At 38.6% G+C, this 19,515-nt stretch overlaps 1 protein-coding gene across 6 annotated transcripts in view; it reads left to right on the plus strand.

Moving 5' to 3' along the window:
* Positions 1-19,515, plus strand: part of PRORP (protein only RNase P catalytic subunit) — a 53,693-nt gene that overhangs the window by 18,554 nt on the left and 15,624 nt on the right. For 5 of the 6 annotated variants that reach the window (XM_074868285.1, XM_074868284.1, XM_074868286.1 and 2 more), the window contains exon 5: positions 6,728-6,835. In XM_074868285.1, the coding sequence (XP_074724386.1) occupies positions 6,728-6,835 (108 nt within the window). Of the gene's footprint in view, positions 1-6,727; positions 6,836-9,024; positions 9,903-19,515 lie in introns of those variants that run through there. The other variant, XM_074868287.1, reaches the window with a different exon arrangement.

Raw genomic sequence — 19,515 nt, forward strand, 5'->3', positions numbered from 1 at the left:
TCCCGCGACAATGCTGCCTGCTGTTGACATTGGACTACAAACAGGCAACCCAGAGTACATCTTGTCAGTGTGCCTGTGAGTACCTTCCTGTTTGTGATGGTATCTCTGAAGGCTACAGCCACAGGAGTTCGTGACTCCTGGATTATTTGTTAACTGTAGAAGCATATAACAGTGAGCAAACAAACTGTGTGCAATCCAGAGTATGTAGTGATACCATACACAATACTGAGAAAAGCCTTCCTGCTCATAAGGGTTTGAAGGGGATTTCCAAGCCTTGAAACTGCGGGAAATGTTTAAACCCTTCAGGCATAGCAACAAACAGATGTAAGGGTGCTCCAACAAGGCGCCTTTAAAAAAATTGGCTGGATTTCAGTTTGACAGCTGAATTTTATTTCTCACACTCTCATGCTCATTCCTTTGTCTTTCTTCTGATACCAAGAAACATTGCTGAAAACAAAGCAACCCCCATCACTTTGTATTTTATGAAACTGTTAAAAAGTGAATGTTTTCACTTCTCTAAAAGCTGCTCTTACAGTATTGAAAAACACCCTGTTTGATGCTTAGGGTAGAGTTACATAATAATTAAGTGCAGTATAATATTCTGTTAATTAGAATTTGCCCTTTCCTTGCTCATGAGTGTGCTGCCATTTCATATGGAGAGAGGAAGCGCTGCTTTTTCTGTTGTACAAAGCTTAAATTATTGTGAATGCTTCTGGAAACAGTGTATGTTGAATACTGTAGGTTTATACTTTTTAATTTGACTTTAGTATCTCTCTGTCATTCCTGATGAGTGAGCATAAAATTTATTGTTTAGAAGAAGTGACAGCACTGCAGCCTTTCCTGCAGTGATTTTAGTAGTGGAGGTTTTTTTCCTTTTTTTTTTCTTTTATTTCAAATTCCATGTGTTGGCATGAACATAATAACCTTTCTTGTATTCAAAAGTCCTCTGTGGATTTGCTCATCTGTCTCCTTTGTATGTTATATTACTTCGGATTTTGGCATTTAGATCAGTAGACATTTTGGATTGTTGAAGAATTTGAGCATACCATTTTATTTCTAGTCACCAACTTATTTCATATTTAGACTTGAGGAGAAAAACGCTCCAGTGATCTAACCTTTCTGTGATCTGAAACCTGTCATACCCTTGGATCTGTTATAGACATTAAAATTATTTCAAAATAGTGAATTGAATTACTCTCATTGATCTTATCAAAGGGCATTCTTGTTTAGCTATGTTTTATTTGTTTTGTCTTCAGTTACGATGTTTATTTCTATGTTATCATATTTAACATAGTGAATCTGTAAATACTAATAATTAATTCCTCCCCTCATTTTTGTTGTGCTTTTGAGGCTTGTAGTCTGTGTGTGCACTGGTATTGGAAGAAAAACATATATTTCTGTTTATAAATGTATTTACAGAAGTTGAAATAGTATTAATACTCTTACAAAAAAGTCCTATTTTGAGATTTATTACTACTGCTATTTCAAATACTATTGACTGTGTAAGCCAGACCTCTGAAGTCTGAGGTCATGCTTTTTTTAAAATTATTTTTTAAATTAATGTTTACGATAGCAAAGCCAAATTTCTTTCTTTCTTTCTTTTTCAAACAGTAATTGCTGTACTTCTGTTTTTTAAAACCAACCTTTATCTCTTGTTTTGCTGCAACACCCCAGGTGAGAGAGAAATCTCATTAAATGTTGTAGTTTCACAATCCAGTAAGTTAGCATAGTCAGTGCTACCTATGGGAAAAGGTGATCTCAGTAGTCTCACTTGCTACCAGTCTCATTCCTATTCCATATCCTAGCTGAATTTTCATGTCAGGACAAACCTCTGTGCTCTGACCGGAACAGGGGGACTGGTGCGGGCTAAAGACTGTTAACTGGCTTAGTTCATGGTGGCTCAGTTCTTCATCCACTTCAGTCTTTCAGTCTTTCTCCTTGTGCCAAGAAATGTGTTTATACACATAGAGGAGGGGGCAAGGCTAGGAGTGAATGGCTGAGGGAAGGGAAAAGGTAGAAACACCTCTTTCTGTGGCAGCACCAGTTCATACCAGTATAAAATGATGGTGAAATAGTGCATGAGTCATCCAGCTGGTGTGGAGTACCAAAAAAAATGCAAGTTTGTGCTTTTGCTGAGATATGAATGGATTTGAGCCACCCACATACTAGTGGTTAAACAAAAAATTATCTTAAATATCTTTCATTCTTCCCTCAAGATAAATTCCATCATTGGTTTGCTATGTTCCAAATTGATTTAGTCAGCTTGGTGTCCATTTGCAAAGGTAAGTTTTCATAGTAGAAGGTGCAGTGAATCATTTCAAACAGTTGCAGAGTTGGCATTTCCCTATTTTCCCAGCTAGGAAACGAGTGAAATCAGGTGGATTTTTTAAAATTCCCTCTTCTATTGTACGTGGTGTGAAACAGGATATCACTGGAGCTTCCCATGAGCATCCTGCTGCCTTGCGCGTGTTCCTGCTGCAGGGAGATACATTCACGTGATGAACGGGCTGCTGTGGGAAGTCTTGCAGTGAGGTAACAGCCTTGCTGTATTGCAACACTTTTCTGTGGCTCCCGAGCATTAAGAGGATCATGTCAATAAGCAGTGCTGAATGTATTTTTGAAGTTTTGTCCCTTCAGTTGCCTACTCTGTTGAAATTAGTTTGAGTAGCATTTCCAAGGCTGGGAGAATGGACTTTCCCTTGGAAACTTTGTGAGATGAATCCGGTCAGAACAAGTTAGAAATCAGTATAAGGTTTGCTGTGTTTGTTTTGGTGCTCTTACCTGGGGGGGGAGGTGGGCAGGGGAGAGAGAGAGAGAGATATGTTTTGCTACTAGTTGACATGTTGAAGGGATTTGTCAGAAGTGCCCCTTGTCATGTTCAGCAGGACATTTCCATGTAGACGTTCCTGCAGCATGTGCAGGAGTGTATGTAGATTACGCGTTGCATTCTCCATTTGGAAGGGGAGCCTATCTGAATAGCTCGCTTCTTTTTGCCTAAAGCAACCTTCATGTCATTGTTGTACTTCATTGATGATTACTGTGTTTGGCTTCTCTTGATCAGCTGTACCCTAGCTGCAGCTGTGCATTTATTGCTTATAAAGATGATCTTCAATTTCTTCTTACAGTTGGCTAGTGAGGGAAATATCTTTAGAGAATTGTGGGTGAATCATCTCTTTATTACTGTGACTGTAAGATCTGTGTAAAATCCAGACAAATCCCAATCTCTGAAAGATCAGCATCATTCAAATTGTATGCTTTCTCTCTTCGTGGTGGCTTGGCCTTGGCCAGATGCCAGGTGCCCACCAAGCTGCTCTATCACTCCCCCTCAGCAGAACCGGTGGGGAAGGAGAAAATAAGACAGAAAAACCTCATGGGTCAAGATAAAGGCAGTTTAATAAAGCAAAAGCAAAGGCCATGTGCAAAAGCAAAGGAAAACAAAAGATTTATTCTCTACTTCCCATCAGCAGGCGATGTGCAGCCGCTTCCAGGAAGTAGGGCTTCAGTACGCAAAGCGGTTGCTCCAGAAGACAAACGTCATAATAACAAATGCCCCCCCCCTCTCCCCCGCTCTTAGCTTTTATTGCTGAGCTGATGTTTTATGGTATGGAATATCCCTTTGGTCAGTTTGTGTCAGCTGGCCTGGCTATGTCCACTTCCAAGATCTCGCCCACCCCCAGCCTACCAGTGAAGGGGGATGTTGGAGACACAGCCTTGATGCTGTGCAAGCGCTGCTCAACAGTAGCCAAAACACTGTTTTTTTTTTTATCGACACCTTTCTAGCTACCAATACACAGCACAGCACTATGGGCTGCTATGGGGAAAATTAACTCCATCTCAGCCAGACCCAATATACTCTTACGGTGTAAGTCTGTGTATGTTTGAATAACGCTTCATGCTGCATCTGGATGACTTAGCCTGCTGCTTATTCACAGGCTTTGCCCTTTTCCTTCCCTTATCTGGAGAGAATGGGAAATACGGCAACTCAAAAACTGTCTCAGGGAAACCTGGAATTTTTCTGTTTTTCTTTATGTATTTTTTTTCTGGAAAAGGAAAGGACCACTCTTGTATGTTGCTGGGGAAATATGGATGGTGAGGAGAAAATGAACCGATCCTTAGGGATTTTTAGTCTGTCTAAGCCTTTTCACTGGTCTTCTGTATTTGGTGACATAAATTAAACTTGGCCATTTGTCTTCTGCGCTTATTCTGGCATTAACTCCTCATCTCCCTGTGTGGATAAGAGTCTCCTGAGCCAGCAAACTTTCCCTATATTGCAGTTTACTGGTAGTAAGGCAAAACAATTGAGCAGATCTGGGAGGCTACAGGGGCACAGTCAGGCATCTGTTGAGAACGCAGTAGAAGACGTGGACAGGAGGAGATGGCAGGGAAGGGTGGGGTGACTAAGGGAATGACACTGAAAAGGCTGCAGCATCTCCCCAGCTCCCAGAGAGCCAGGAGCTGCTTCTGAGAGGTGCTGAGCCTATCCCGGTGCCTCTCAGCAGGACCTTCCTGGCAGCACCTGCTCCATCAGCCCTGCTGGGAGAGGAGACAGAGACAAGCACAGAGCAGGCAGAGGGGAGTGCTGGCCCACCAAACTCCTCTGCTGCTCCCCCAACTCATAATGTAGTGTTCCCTTAACAAAGCACTCTGCCCATCAGGGAAAACCCACCCCTTCAGGATCTGCTCTATAACTATTGTCACTTGAAATAAATTACCACTTTAAAATTTTCCACAAAGCATTTGGTTTGTATTGAACTGAGCCCTTAAAGACAAGATTACGTGTACACTATACTTTATAAAAATGTCTACTTGACTGTAACCATGTTACTGCAAATAATATTGGCAGTTGTTGGCAGTAGGAAAATAACACTTTGTTGGGGTGTTTACCATGTGTTTTTTCATCTGCTTCCACTTTCTTTTGTCTTTTCCATTTTCACTCGTCTTTGTCTCAAAGCTCTTCTATTTTACCTTCATTCAGTCTGTATGTGTTTTCCTTCTTTTTATCTTTCCCACATTTCAGAGAGCCATCCAGTATTACAGTGATGACTCATCTGATTTTGAACCATGGGGAAGTCTACTGGATGGCATAAGCTTGTTTGGTGTTGCATTTGTTTCCCTTCCCCCTCCCTGCCACCACCTTTGCTAGTGACTTCCTTTCTGTGTCTTGGTGTCCATGTCGGATGGCAATGAGAGTATTTATTCATCTGTGTAAAATACATTGAGATTGGAGCTGGGGGGCAGAGGGACACAAATGCCAACAATTTTTGTTTGAGGTGATTGTTTTCTTGCCCAGCTTTTTATACTTTCTCAATAATAACATTTATTTAAACCATGGAGAAATGAAAGATCACATAAAAGGCAATTGATTCTGGTGGTGCTAGACTGAGCCCTGTGTTGTCTGTGTTCTCATCAGTGTGCTTTTGATCAGTACACCTCTGCTCACTTGGAAATTATGCCTGAAATTTTAACAGGCATCCTTATCTCACTTGGTTGGTTTGTACTCTTAATACAAGTAACCCTTTTCCTAGAATAATTTGTCATAAGCATTCCGACTACATTTGAAGTTTGTGATCATTTGTTACTGCCTGACAGCAATGTATTTTCTGGATAAATAAATTCTTTCTTTCATTCCTTTCCTCAAGGAAGAATTGTATATGCTGTATAGGTTTTTGTTTGGATGCTGAGGGGATGGTTTTTATTTAGACTTGTATGTTGTCATATGGCTACATGGGAGAAGGCAAGATTAGAAAAGTGCTTCTTGAATTTTGAACAGAAGGCATGAAATTTGCAATTGTTTTGAGTTCCTGTGAAAGTTCATTTATAGATGTGGGCTGTGAAACCTCTGTTACTGATAAATAAGTCTTACTTGTTACTAGAAAGGTCATTTGTGAAGCCAGGTCACTGCCCACCAGGATGGCTTAGGGTTCCTGTGCTTGTTAAAACCAGTCAGAATCAGGAAGTAGAAATCTTATGCAAGTGTCTGCTAAAAACACTAGATCTTTCCTCAAAAATCAAGGGAGAAATTCCTGAAGATTTTATTAAAGCTTTGTATTTTGTTCTCTTCCTATGGGGTCTCAAGCCTAAAGCAATTGCGGTTTTCCTTCCTTTGGAAAAACTGAATGGATGCTGTTGGTTTGCTCAATCACTGCATTATGTTTCTGACATAGTAGGAAAGTTCATTGTTTCACTAGCCTTAAAGCTGTGTATTTCTCACGATTGGAGTGCTGTGTTCATAAATGAATGTTTACTTAAATATTGATTGGCATTCAGAGATTTCAGAATTCTTACAGAGAAACTAAGTATGGTGCTTATTTTACACTTGGAAATGTTGTGAGTTGGTAATAGTGTCACAGTGCCTTGTTTTGCAGCTTGTTTTGCAGCTGTTGCATAACAATGACTGTAGCATGTATCTTTATAAAAGTGTACAGTTTGGATTATAATTTTGAAAATCTGGGTGACTGTAAAGTTTGGGTTTTCAGTTCTAATATAGTTTAAAATTATACTGGAAGTATCCACTGTAACACTTTGGTCTTGTTAAGATTTTTGGGTTTTTCTTTTTTTTTTGGTGTGGTTGTTTTGGCAAATATGCAAGTGAAATGTGAAGTGTAGCCAACAAAGGAAAAGTGAGAGATTTAGGCTTTGTTTCTTTTTTTAATAAAAAGTGAATGAAATCTCTTTCTGTTAAACTCAACAGATTATTCCCCTGTATTTGTTTGTTTGTTTATTTCAGGAATTTCAAGCCTTTCAAACATTTATGGAAAACCGACTTCCATTTGATATTGTTATTGATGGACTCAATGTTTCCCACATAAAACCCAGAAGGATGCATTGTGAAAATGTAAGTGCTGGTTAAATATTCATTAAGAGTTTTGTGTATGCTGATTGTAAAAACAATGAGTGCCTCATTATTACTTATCCTCTTGAGAAACTGATCAAACATTTTTGTAGCACATGCTACAGTGAAGTTCAAAAGAGTTATCTAGATTTCACAAATTAAAAATGATCAGTGGGAAGATGGTTCTTACATATTTGCGTGTATTAGTCATTAAAAAATCATACCTAGATTTCCTCAGGTATGCAATGCTCAGAGTTGTAGCTAAGGTATTGATAATAACATTGTTAGGACATACACTGTGTGAGTGTGTATGTTTTCATAGTAATAGGGGTTTGGGGGAACAGAGTAAATCTACCATATAGAAAATTTAGTCTAATATAGTTACACTGGTAAGAGTTCTTCTTAAAATAACCTCTTACTTAGTTCAAACCTCACCCTGTACAAGTTTAACCTTTATTTCACTTCCTATTGCTTTAAGCAGTTGAGTCCTGTTCTTACAGGGACAGCTCAAACTGGCTTCAGTTCTGTCCACTTGGTGGTTTGTAGAAGAGTAATCCTGCTTTTTTACCAATACCTATTTTTGAGAATTCTTGGTACTCCCTTTTAGCATTTCACTAAGAAATGGCTTAAGGTTGTTTTTTGTCAATCAAATATTTACTTTAAATTAGGAGTAACGAAGTAGCTGCTCACATGTATTCCAAAGCCAGAATTTAAATTTTCATGCTCTTGAAATTAAAACTAAGTTATAAATGTGCTTGATAATAAAGGAAGTATTTTACTTCTAGTAATTACAAGAAATACATTTTTGTTCTAAGAACTAGTTTAAAACTATTCTTAAGAAGCAGGATATGCTTTCATATATTGTAGATAAAAGCAGCTGAGCTAGGGAGGTTAGATAAACTTGCTGAAAGGTGTTTGAGAACAGCAGTGAAGTTTCATGAGATAGTGGCTCACGAGGAGGGTACTTTCCTTACTATGAAAATAGAAAAGGAAGTTTACAAGTTGTTTGGATGGGATCAGGGAGGAAGTGTTGATTTTCTGAGAAGAATCCCAGGCACCATGTAGTGGCACAATGTTTCAAGATCTAGAAAGACAGATCTGTACTGCCAAAGAGGTGGAAGAGAAACTAATGTCCTTCCTCAGTGCATGCCTGTTCCACTGTGAGAACTCTGAACAGGATCCTGAATGGTCTGTAAAAGCTGGAGGCAATGGAGCAAAGAGCCAGCCTGTTTTTGATGGGTAATTACTGCTGATTTTTGATCAGATATCTTACTAGGAGGTATTAGCACGCTGAGCAGCATAAGCTGCCTTTGAGTTTCTCTTTAGCTTCTGCTGTATTGGAAGGTCTTCAGGATCCATGATGCCAGGGAGCTCCAGAGGGACTGTATGGAGGCATCAACTTTCCATTTAGATTGTTCCATATATATACAGGTCAGATCTCTCTTGAATCCGAGGTATTTACAGATTAAGATGATTTTTAGGAAGATCTGCCTTTCCTTCTGCACAAGAGAACAGTAACTTGGGCTCACCCCATCTTACCTCCAGAAGAAAATTCTCTTAGCTAAAATTTACTTGTTCTACGAGCTATGTTGCTGTTAATTATTACTGCATTTTGTCATACACAAAAAAATGTTAATCATTGGAGCTTCTGCCAGCCAGTCTTCTGCTGGTCCTGTTATCTGGATCCTGTTTTTGAGAGTATGGAGTCATTACATGAGATGGGATGGACATGCCCATTACTCCTGCCTTATACCTGTAGATATTCACTGGCTGGGTAGTACCTTTTTTGGCATGGGAAGTGTATATTTGCACTCTAAACAACAAAATAGCTCCTTCACTACCCAAAAGAAATACTCTTCTAGACACATGAACTACTAAAGACTTTTTTCTGTATTGAGCCTCTCTATTCTTTGAGATACTTTTATTTTTTATGATAGATGTTTTCATACACATAGATGTTTTTATGATAGATGTTTTCATTACAGTATTAACTATTGAGCTTACAGTTTTTTCCAACTGGAAACATTGTTTAAATGTGAGATTGTGCTAGATGCTAGCGAATCCTGTTTTATTTCTTTGTGACTGTGAACTCCTGTGTTGTAACATGCCAGGAAAGGACTGTGTCTTTGTTCTTATTTTGGATACTTATGACAAGAAGCATGTATTCTTGTTTTCTCACTCTCTTTTTCAAGACTGCTAAAAACAGAAAGAAAGAAAAAAACCCAAACCCGCGAAGCAGAGCAATCCTTTCTTCTGTCTCCAAACTTTTCTTCCAAATGAGGAAAAGGAAGGCCACAGGAATCTCTGCATGCGTTGCTTTCCTGGTTACTGGTGTTGCTGCCAAGTAGTCCCCCATCCGCAAATGCTGACCTCTCTGAACGCTGTAGTCTGTCCTTTGGGGGCTGACTCTGCCACAAAACATACTCTTTTGGAGGCTGCTATCCTCATGCCAGAGGCAGCTGAATGGAAAATATGGAGTGGCAGGTCTGGGGCATTCATGGCCTGTCTTGTTAAACTCCTCAGTGTACATGGGGAAACATAGTGCAGAACTGAGAGGATGGAGAGCAGAAATAAATGCAAGAGGAGTTAGAGACAGATCACGAAGGATGGAAAAAGCTAAGAGTGAAGGCCTCTGAGGTCAAGCTGACTCTCCAGGACATCATGACTGGCCCATTTTGAAGAAGAGGGGCATGCTGTGACTCTTTAGTGACCTCTTCTGTTCGGCTTGAGAGATAATAAAGGAGCAGTATTTCCAAGGAGCTGTGTTAAAAGCTACCCAACCCATGTTTTACTTGTCAAAAAGCTAAATTATTTTAAGTCTCCAGGTGGGAGTCAGAACTTTTCAAGGGTTCATTACTGCAGCTGTTAGACCCAGTCAGGATATTGTTTTATAAACTGTTCTGTTCCCATGTATAGTTAGTATGCAGCCATCGTTGGAAGAGAAAATGAGATTGTTGCTCTCCATTTGTAACACTGTAAGCGTTACTGTGTGCAAATTGTTAGGTTTTTTGGACCATGTCCCTTACGTGATTTAGAGAGAATAGCAAAAATAAAGGGCATTGTTAAACACAGCAGAAGGCCTAAGATTTATGTGACAATAATATGGTAATTTAAATGCATTCTGGTCTTTATTTAAATTTAGCAAAAAATACTGTTCCACTTTGTGATTTAGCTTTAAGAACTGTAACTGTTTTTCTGAAGACCAGCTCTAACTAACTCTTAGTCATATGATTAAAATAAGAAAACATTAATAAAATATTCCTTTCTTTTTCAAACATCCTAACATTTGTAATTCCATTTAGGCATTTCTTAGGCATCTTGGGAAAGGTTGTGTGGACAAGACACGAGTACCTTGAGGGATGAGAAAAGAAGGAAAAAAAAGCAGAAGTTGAAGGAATGATTTTGACTCGTTTAATTCCCAAAGTGTTCTGACATTCTGGAAAACTAGATATGTGACTTCCAGTAGCCCCAGGCAAATTCAGTCCTCACAGCCAGCACTTAGCAGATCATCATGAATATTATTGACTTGGCAGATTTACAGGAATATTCTGTGGCTGTTTCTCTAGTATACGACACTGTCGGTTTGTAATTACAATCCCTTTTTTCCCAGGTTGATTTTATACTAGATCTGTTTCCTGGTACAAATCACCATGTGGCTGCATCAATTACTGACAAAAAGAGGAGGTAGCGTGAGGGTGGGAACAAAGATTTTTGAGGGCTAGGGAATAGTGATATCATCTGATTTGAAGGCACTGCACGCACAGTGACTGTAAAGCAGCAACACTGGACAATTAGCCAGCACCTCTTTTCAACCCTTTGCCTCCTTACTGCAACATTTTAAAATAGACACTAAAGTTGACTCCTAATTAAAAGATGTTGTAGAATGGAGATTACTTTTGCTATATAATCCAGACAACAGAAACAAACTCCCATAAAGTCTAAAATCATTCAGTCTTGTCTTTTTCCAGGTTTTTTTACATTCTGCTGCTGTTTAAGACTGTACCTGATGCATATTTGCCTTGATGGGTCAGTCACTCTTTGTACTGCAAGCATGGTAGTTTATAAACAGAGATATCCTTGCAGTTCAACTAAGCAAAGTTGATTAAGACTGTATCATGATGTTGAGTTAATCCTTTCCTCCAGATGTATCTAATTACATAAATCCTTAGCCAGCACAATGACATTTGGTACTCCCTGTCCTCTGCTGCTGTAACTCCATAGTGCCCCCACCTTTCACCTTGTAAAGGTCAAGAGAGGGAATTTCCACATGCTAATTGTCCAGTTCTCTTATTAAACACAAACTGTTACATAAATCTTAAATGTATTTTTTCCTGTTTATCACAAATTTCTGTAGAAATATTCCTTGGAAGTGAGGGGGAATCCAAGTGCAAGCAGGATATCTAGGCTCTGGAGCATCTTGCTTTGCTTGCGGGAGGGGAATGAAGGAACTATGATGAGCTATGGGACTATGCTGAGCTGTGCTCCAGCTACCCCTAGACCGTGAAGGTCTGGGGTTGGGGGCAAGAGGCGGGTGAGGGAGCCCGGTCAGAAAGCACAATTCAAAGAGTACTTAGCTATTTCTAATTTACATTGAGATTGGTATATGGTAAATGAGGTATGCAGCCAGCTCCTTTTTCAGCTGTACCCAGCTGTTGTTAGACATAAGTGAATATGTATTTCAAATGTGTGTTGGATCAAAGCTAACTCACAATTCCCTTCTTCAAACAGTTTGGCAGTTGGGGTCAGCTCTGCCCTAACTTTACCCTCTCTAATCTCTGTATTAAACTTAGACATCTAAAAGATTGGTAAAATAGTTCCAGATTGAGTTCCTTCAGGCTGACAATGCACAAAGGAGTAGTTTTAGTTCTTGGCGGATAGTTCAAAGTGGTTGCCCTGAACTTAATCAGCATTTCTATAAATGGACTACATAAGTTCATATAATTCCCATGTAAATTGCAGTAGGCCTGTAAAACAGCTGACGAAGCCAGATCCTTGCTGTTCCCCTCCCATCCCAGTCTGGTGGCAACGGCTGGCATGCCATCACTACCACACCTCCCGCCTGCAGCAGCAGTCAGCTCCTGCCAGCAAAGCCACCAGATCTGCCCTCCTGCACCTCACAGGCTGCCACAAAAAGCCAGGCTGTGACTGCTGTAGTTGGGGGTGCTCTGTGACAGGTGGAGAGAACAAGACATGCCTTGCAGCTATTTCTTGTTTCTTCCAGGGGAAAAGCAGCAGACTTGCTCAGTGGAGGCTGCTCTGAATTGGAGAAGGGCTCTTTGACTAAATGAATTGTGTGGTCGCAAGTAGCATAGTAATCATGTGTGAACAGATTATTGCATTTTAGTTTTCCATATGTTAAATATTTTAAAAATAATATTTATCAAGGAAATTCAAAGTTTAAAACTAATATTATCATTTTAGTTATTCTAGTGGTTCTGTAGTAGTTATTCCTGGACTCCATGCTTGCTTTAGCAGTATGGCAAACAGTGAGTAGAGAGAGCTTGCAGCCTTCAAGAGAAAACTGGGAGTTTCATCAGGATAGGAAAGAAAACCAGGGTGTAGGATACTAGTCTACAGGAAAATGGTGAATGGTCTTGTTAAATTTTTGAAAAAAGCCCAACTGTGGCCACAGAATTGAAGATCCTTGATGACTTATGCTTTGTAAATTCAGCTCAGAATTTTATTCACTTCACTCTTACGCACTTTATTCACATTTTCAAGGCTCATTTTCCAAATATAGGGACAAATATCAAGACAAAAATAATAACTCTTCAAATGAGGTTAAAGTTAAAAAAGAGGGGGGGAAAAAAACCCAAAAAACAAAACAGGGCACCCATCGTTCTCTTGGGTTAGAAACTGAAATCAATTTTGAAGCATAATTTTGTTGCTTTGAAATCTCTTCTCTTATGCCTATAAATCCTCTATTATGAAAAAAGGGGGGGAAAAATATTGGAGCTTATAGTATTTGGGGAAAATAGTAAGTAAAACTTTCTCTTCTGAGTCCCGCTTACCAAAAATTATCTTGAGGCCATGAAACACACAAAGAAATTAACACCTGTGCATGCATATATAGTTGACAAGTACACGTACTAATATGCTCAGGTTTTCATGTAATTTTTCTGTCTTCAAGTCTGTCTTAACTGTGCAACATGCATATGAGAGATCAACTGCAGAATTAGTGAGAGTGATATTTGATACGAAATATGAGCTCTACTATATGAGCTGTCCTGCAAAACAAGCAGTTATTAATAAATTTGACCCAATAAAAGTCATGCATGGAAAAGAATTTTTTTTCTTCTTTGACTCATTTGGCAGCATCTGTGATTTGTTCAAGTACTTTACTGTCTGTAAATGTAGCAAGAATTAAGTAGATCCATGAGTCATTCTCTGTTCAGAATCAATAGATCCAACAGAGGTCTTATTTGTCATACTGTGACAGTTCATCAATTCTTCCTCCCACCAACTCTTGTCTTACCACTCAACAAAGCAGTCAGACATGTGTTTGTTCATTTGCTCCCAGCCTTTTCCATCTTTTTTTTTTTCTGTCTTCTAATGGCAGCCCAAGTTTGCATTTTCTTGATAATGAAATAATGCCCTGTTGCTCAAGATTGGAGAGATTTCTGTCTTTGCAACATGCGTTTCATTCTTTAGACCTGTACTTCCATTTCCTTTAAATATTGCACAAATCATAAAGATGAAGATTTTTGGTGTTTTCACTGAAAATCACCTTCAGCCTCTGTGTAACATGATCTTAGAAGAGAAAGGAGCTCAAGCACTGAGGGGTACCCTTGAAACTTCACCTGTTTTTAGTGTTAGAGATGTGTGACTGGAACATTCAGCATTCATCTCTCATCAGTTAATATCTGGGGTTTCTTGAATATCTCAGCAGATGGACTGAGTTAAGTTCTACTCTGAAGCCACATACGAGATTGATACTGATATGCTGAAATCTTTCCCCTCCCCTCCTACATTGGAGCCATCCTAAAATAGATTGAGCTCAAAAATTTTGGTTACCAGATCCAGAAGTGCAAGGCTGTTAAGCTTCTCAGGAGAGGTGAAGGAGACTAGACTTGTTTGCCTGTGAAACCTAGGGGAAGGGCCTGGCCTGCAAGTCTTCCTCTCTCCTCGCAGTTCTTCTGAAACCTGACAGTTTCCATTTGTGGTTAAAAGAGAAATAAAAGGGCATTTAATGTATTCAACTTTGTATACCAATACACAGTAAGTGAAGGTGTATTAGACATGAGTGTGTCAGAGGTTCCAGAAGTACTCCTGCAAGTGGTCAGCATGTATGCTTCTACGGAGGAAAGGCAGATGTTGACTACATGCCTTGAGCCACCAAGTTTGCATCTTCCCATAGGGGTATGCTCCAAAATCCTTTGCTGCTTCTGCAGCACTGTGCAGGGAGAGTAGGAGGTAGATAGGACTTCTTAAGAAAGGAAACACAGACTGGCTACCTGTGAATACAGGGAAACTTTCTCAAAATTTTTAACTTCCCAATGTTGTGAAATGGGGTGGGGAGAAGCTGGCAGGATTCCCTGACTAAATGCCTCAACAGTCAACTCTAAGTAGCTGTTTTTCCTTTCGGAGGTTTCCAATCTGATTTTGTGTTTCCTGATGAGGAGACTAGAGCAGCAGACACTGAGCAGGTTAAAAAGATCTGGCTATCAGGCGTTTTGACAACTTCTCCCTGTTGGTTTCTCCCAAAGTCAGATACTTCCAGGTGTTGCCTCCCTTTTCTATTTCCAACCTCTGTTGCTGGCTATAAAACAGAATAAAAACCATGTGATTAAATTAATGATCTCTATTGGCTTCTGTCTGATATTTATAATTTCTACCTTTGTATTTGGCGATAGCAAATCAAAAGTTAACGTAAGTACATGCACTCCTTTTTTATGAGGGGGATTGCATCATATCTTTTGTAACAAGAATTCTTTTAATCACTAGGAATATAAACTTGAAATTCAGCAGAGCAGAATGAATGTGCCTTGATAATTAATTCCCAGTGAACTCGTAACTGTAGCAACAGGTTGTTTGTTGTAGGTTGTAGCGAAGTCCTTCTAGAATCTAGGTGAAATTCAAATGACGGTACCTTCTGAACTGGATGGATTTCAATCTGCTGTTTTCACTTCTCCCTTAGAAACCACAAGATGAGTTTTCTTTGGGCAGTCTGACTGATTCACCTAATCATGCAATAGTTATCAGTGTGGCAATAAGAGGTGTACTGGGCCTCCAAACCCAGTCTTTAGGGAACTGAACTGCTTCTTTAGAAGTGATTCTTGTATGGAAATTCTCCACAATAGTGAGTGACTATGTTGCTATTAAGATATGGAAAGCAGGCCAGAAAATGTGAAGGTTGGGTTACTATAGGCCAATTCTGTGTAAGAATAAATATTTTATTTGAGCCTGAGAAATGCTGGGTTTTATTGTCATCTTAAAGGTAATGTAGATAAAATTCTCAGAACAATTGCATTCATTCATGTACATCTGGATTTATTTATGTATTTTGAAAAACAATCAATTTTTGCTTCACATTTGGCTTTCACATCTGATATGCTATTTTTAGTAGAAGTAGGAAAGAAAACATATTTGGAAGCTGTGTTAACTTAAGGAGAAAAGATACAATGAAACAAAAGCTTAAACTGCATTTGGATTTATTTATGAAGTTATGAAAGCCTGTATTTTTGCAACAGTAGGTTATTCCCAGGGATTTCAGTATATTGACATGCTGATTAATGATCCAACAATCCATTAAGCTGTGTTTGTTGTTTTTTCTCTAGTTGCAGTCTGCTTGTAGAGCAAGAGTGGAAGAGACATTTATGTATAGGTAGTTAAATATATGTAAATTGAGGTTATAAAATTATTATAACCTACAGAGAAATTTAAAATGAAAATTATAATATTTTTTTTTTAAATCTTAGACTCGTGGGAAGTCAAGTACAGTTGTCCACAGCTTTTAATCTAAATCTGTTCATAAACTGATTGTTTCATGTTGTCTGGAACACGTAAGTAGGAACTCCTATTTGAATCTAGGAGACCAGTTTCACCAGAATTAAAATTCCATGCTGGGAACACGATCACAGTGGCAGCATGCTTGTTTAAAACCAATTCACAAGAATAACTATTTCAGACTAAACTTCTGAAAAAATGTAAGGACTCTTAATTCTTATCCAAAATACCATTGCCCATTACAGGTGCCCTCTTGCATCAAACACTTACTATGAAAACCTCACCTTTTTCCAGTATTGATTTTGTACATCAGATGCAGAGGTGACAGGCAAGAGGCCATCCCTATTCTATCTTTTACTTATTTTATTTAAGGGTATGTTTGTTCACTTCCTCCAAACAAGGGAGGGGGAAGGAGGCAGGGCAAAAAAAAAGTCAAAATAAAATAGTCCCCACACCAATTCAGACTTATGCCTTTATCTGTGGTGTGAATCTAAATTACATCAAATTAGATTAAACTAATATGTTTACATATGCTAATATAAAGAGGAGATCTCATTCAAATACGTGTCACATCTCTGTAGGCTGCTAGGAGGACCATGCCATAAGTGGAATCAATTTCTAGAAATTATAAAATTTTTTATCCTCTTTGCTATTAAAAAGATCAGAGCATTTGTGTTGTTTCAAACCAAAGTATCTAACCTGTCTAATCAACACAGTAGTCAGAAGTGGATGAGGAGTACAAGAACAAGACAAATTTGGAGGGATGATTCCAGTTGCTGTAATCTCCCAGATTTTGTTACTGATTTAGGAACTTCTGCATGAAGAAGTTGCATCCTGACTAGCAAGTTTAATTGCCATTGATGGAGTTTTCTTTGATACATTTATTTAATTATCTTCACAGCTTATTTTTGTCTTTGGTTTTCAAAATATCCAGTGGCAATGAGTCCCAAAATTATATAGGATATGATAACGTATGTGCTTTTGTTTGTTTTAAACCTGCTGTCTGTTAATTTTGTATGATGGCCTCTGCTTGTGCTGAGAAATGGTGAATAGTCTCTATTTGCACTTGCCAGGTAACTTGCCATTTTACAGACCTTCTCAAATAACTAGCATATATTCTTTTTATAAATTATCTGGAATAAAAATTTGCACGTAACTGTGCAAGATAGGTATCATGCAGATTTTTGTTTCTTTTTAATTTTTAACTATGTTCCTTTCATGATACGGTCTTTGTTCTATCTGGGTGTGTATGATGACAATCAGGGCTACTATTGGGCCTCAAATTGGAGTAAGCCCCTCAGATTGGACTCAGGAGATCAGCATTTTATTGTGAAATGGTTGATCTCGTGTTTGACTGTGAGCAACTCAGTCTGAAGTATCCTGATCTTGCAAGTTACCTGTAGTTAATATAACAAGCCAAATTTTCCTGTGGATTTTTCACTATTTTTTAAAATACATCCTTATTTGTCATAGAAAGAAAATTCCTAATAAGCTTTTTTCCCTTTATTTAAGTGTAAGAGATGGGATGAATATAAGATTTTAAATAAAATTGAAAATTGTACCTCAGAAAGGCTTGGGAGTTTGTGTGTGCCACTGCAGCAAGCCACATTGAAGTCAACCATGGATGATGTATGGTGTGCCTCTGCTATGGTTAAATTACAGCATAGCAACAGAGATAGCAGGAGCAGGGAACAGTGATTTGGCATCATCTGTCTAACTCCTTACCACCAATGCGATCGAAACATGGTCTGGAATAGTACAAAATGTGAAATGTCCAGAAGCCTTGCAAGCATGTCTATTAATGGTTATAATCAGACCTGACTATCCATACGAAACATAATGAAGCTGTTTTCATACATGCTGGGACTTGTAAATGATTTTGTTGCTTGGTATCATGTGAGGAACAGCAGTGATGTAATAAGAATACCAGTACCAAGAACATAATAAGAAAGCTATGGCTACCTTTGCTGCTGCTGTTCTTCAAATTTTCAGGAAAAAAAAACTCCACAGGCTGATTTCTAGCATAGCCAATGCTAATCTACATGGGCTCTTCCTCTATTGTATAGAATGAACTCCGGGAAATATGGTGATTTTTGGAACTGCTTCTAGGAGAAAAGTCATAGCAATGAGACCTAAGCTGAAATAAACTGCAGAGGAGGTCCTGAGTTGCAGGATCTCCTGAAAATGAGCCTTGTACCTGCTGGGTCACCTCATAGGCGCATCATGTCAGTGGCTTACTGCTGCAGAGGTCAGTCTTGTGTATAAGATCACCCCTATCTCCATGTGTAAAGCAGGAGAACTTTCCTTGGTCCTTGCAGAAACTCTCTAAACACTTTTACTTATTTGCTTTTTAACCTGATATCCCCTGTTGCTTACATGATTTTACCACTTTTTAGGTGTTCTGGCTTGTATTTTTCTGAATGATAGAGAATGAACTGAAAATTTAGAACTGTTTATATGTATTTACATATTAGTAGCCATGGTGCTAACTGTTATACAATAGAAATCTTCACTGCCCATCCTCCAAGAAAGATGCCTGCCTCAAGATCTGAAAAATTAGTCACTGAAAAATATTAGATAAAGAAATAACCTTATAAAGCATCGTTTGCGTTAGTTATTTTTTCTATGTGCATCTCCATCAAGTAAACATTCATATTGTCCATTATTTACATATTATTTCCTAAATATGATCGCAAAAATTATATTTTAAATCACTTTGAATGCTTAATCTCTGGCATTGTATTTACTGTCCTGTCTCATTGTTAGGAAACCTTCCTCTTCTTGGGAAATTCTCTATTTCAAATCATTTACATATTTCATACTAATCTTTACAAGTATCTCCTGGTTTTTCCTTTATACCCAGAGATATCAGGTTATGATGCTGTTTCTTCCTGATTCACCAGTCAGTTCTTTAAAGATCCGAATAGTTCTTTTCACAGTTCTAGCTGGAAACATGTGCTGAAGTTCTAATGAGTCTGGTGAGTCAGAAGCTAAAGAGGTTGTCAAAATTATGTAAACATAATATACTCTATTTTTCAACCAATTTTATGAAGTGTTAACTCATACTTCAGTCTAATTTTTCCAAATAATTTCTACCGTTTCCAGCTGCTGCGTTGTCCTATTCTTGCGCAATGTTTCCTGTAGTGACTCTTGAAACTGGACCTGTGCTTCTGTCATATTGACGATACTAACTTACCTTTTACATATACAAGGAAATAACTAGCGATGCTTATGTCTGACATCATTGTCCAGCATTCATCCATTTACCTGCTCACTTCTATAATTGCCAAAAAGGAAACAGCGAATTGGCAGTAATATTTCTTCTGCCTCTGATATTTTGAATCTTCTTGAGCTTTTAAGGAGTCGTGGTGACATGGCTACGTGAGCAAGCTGTGAGCAAGCTGTGTACATTGTGTGCCATAAGCCCTCTAAGGGAAATTAAAAGCCAGTTCAGTTCCACTTGTTCTGTGGAGTTCTTCCTGACTGCCAGTGTGGGAAGGTGAACCTTGCTGATGCCTTCTCTCCTTGTTTATTTCCTAATCATGTGATATTTGGGTAAACTTGGCTTACACTATACACTGAAAAAGAAAAAAGTAGCAGTATGATGTGGGTGCTTGTTAGAGTTGTGGTTCATTGGAATTTGAGCTTCTACATTCAGTGCAAGTTTGAGGAAAGCACAGTGGAAGACAGGTATTCCTTGAATACTACCTATACTACTACCTGATTGATTGATTGAT

The sequence above is a fragment of the Strix uralensis genome, chromosome 4, assembly GCF_047716275.1.
Source record: "Strix uralensis isolate ZFMK-TIS-50842 chromosome 4, bStrUra1, whole genome shotgun sequence".
NCBI classification, from domain to species: Eukaryota; Metazoa; Chordata; class Aves; order Strigiformes; family Strigidae; genus Strix; species Strix uralensis.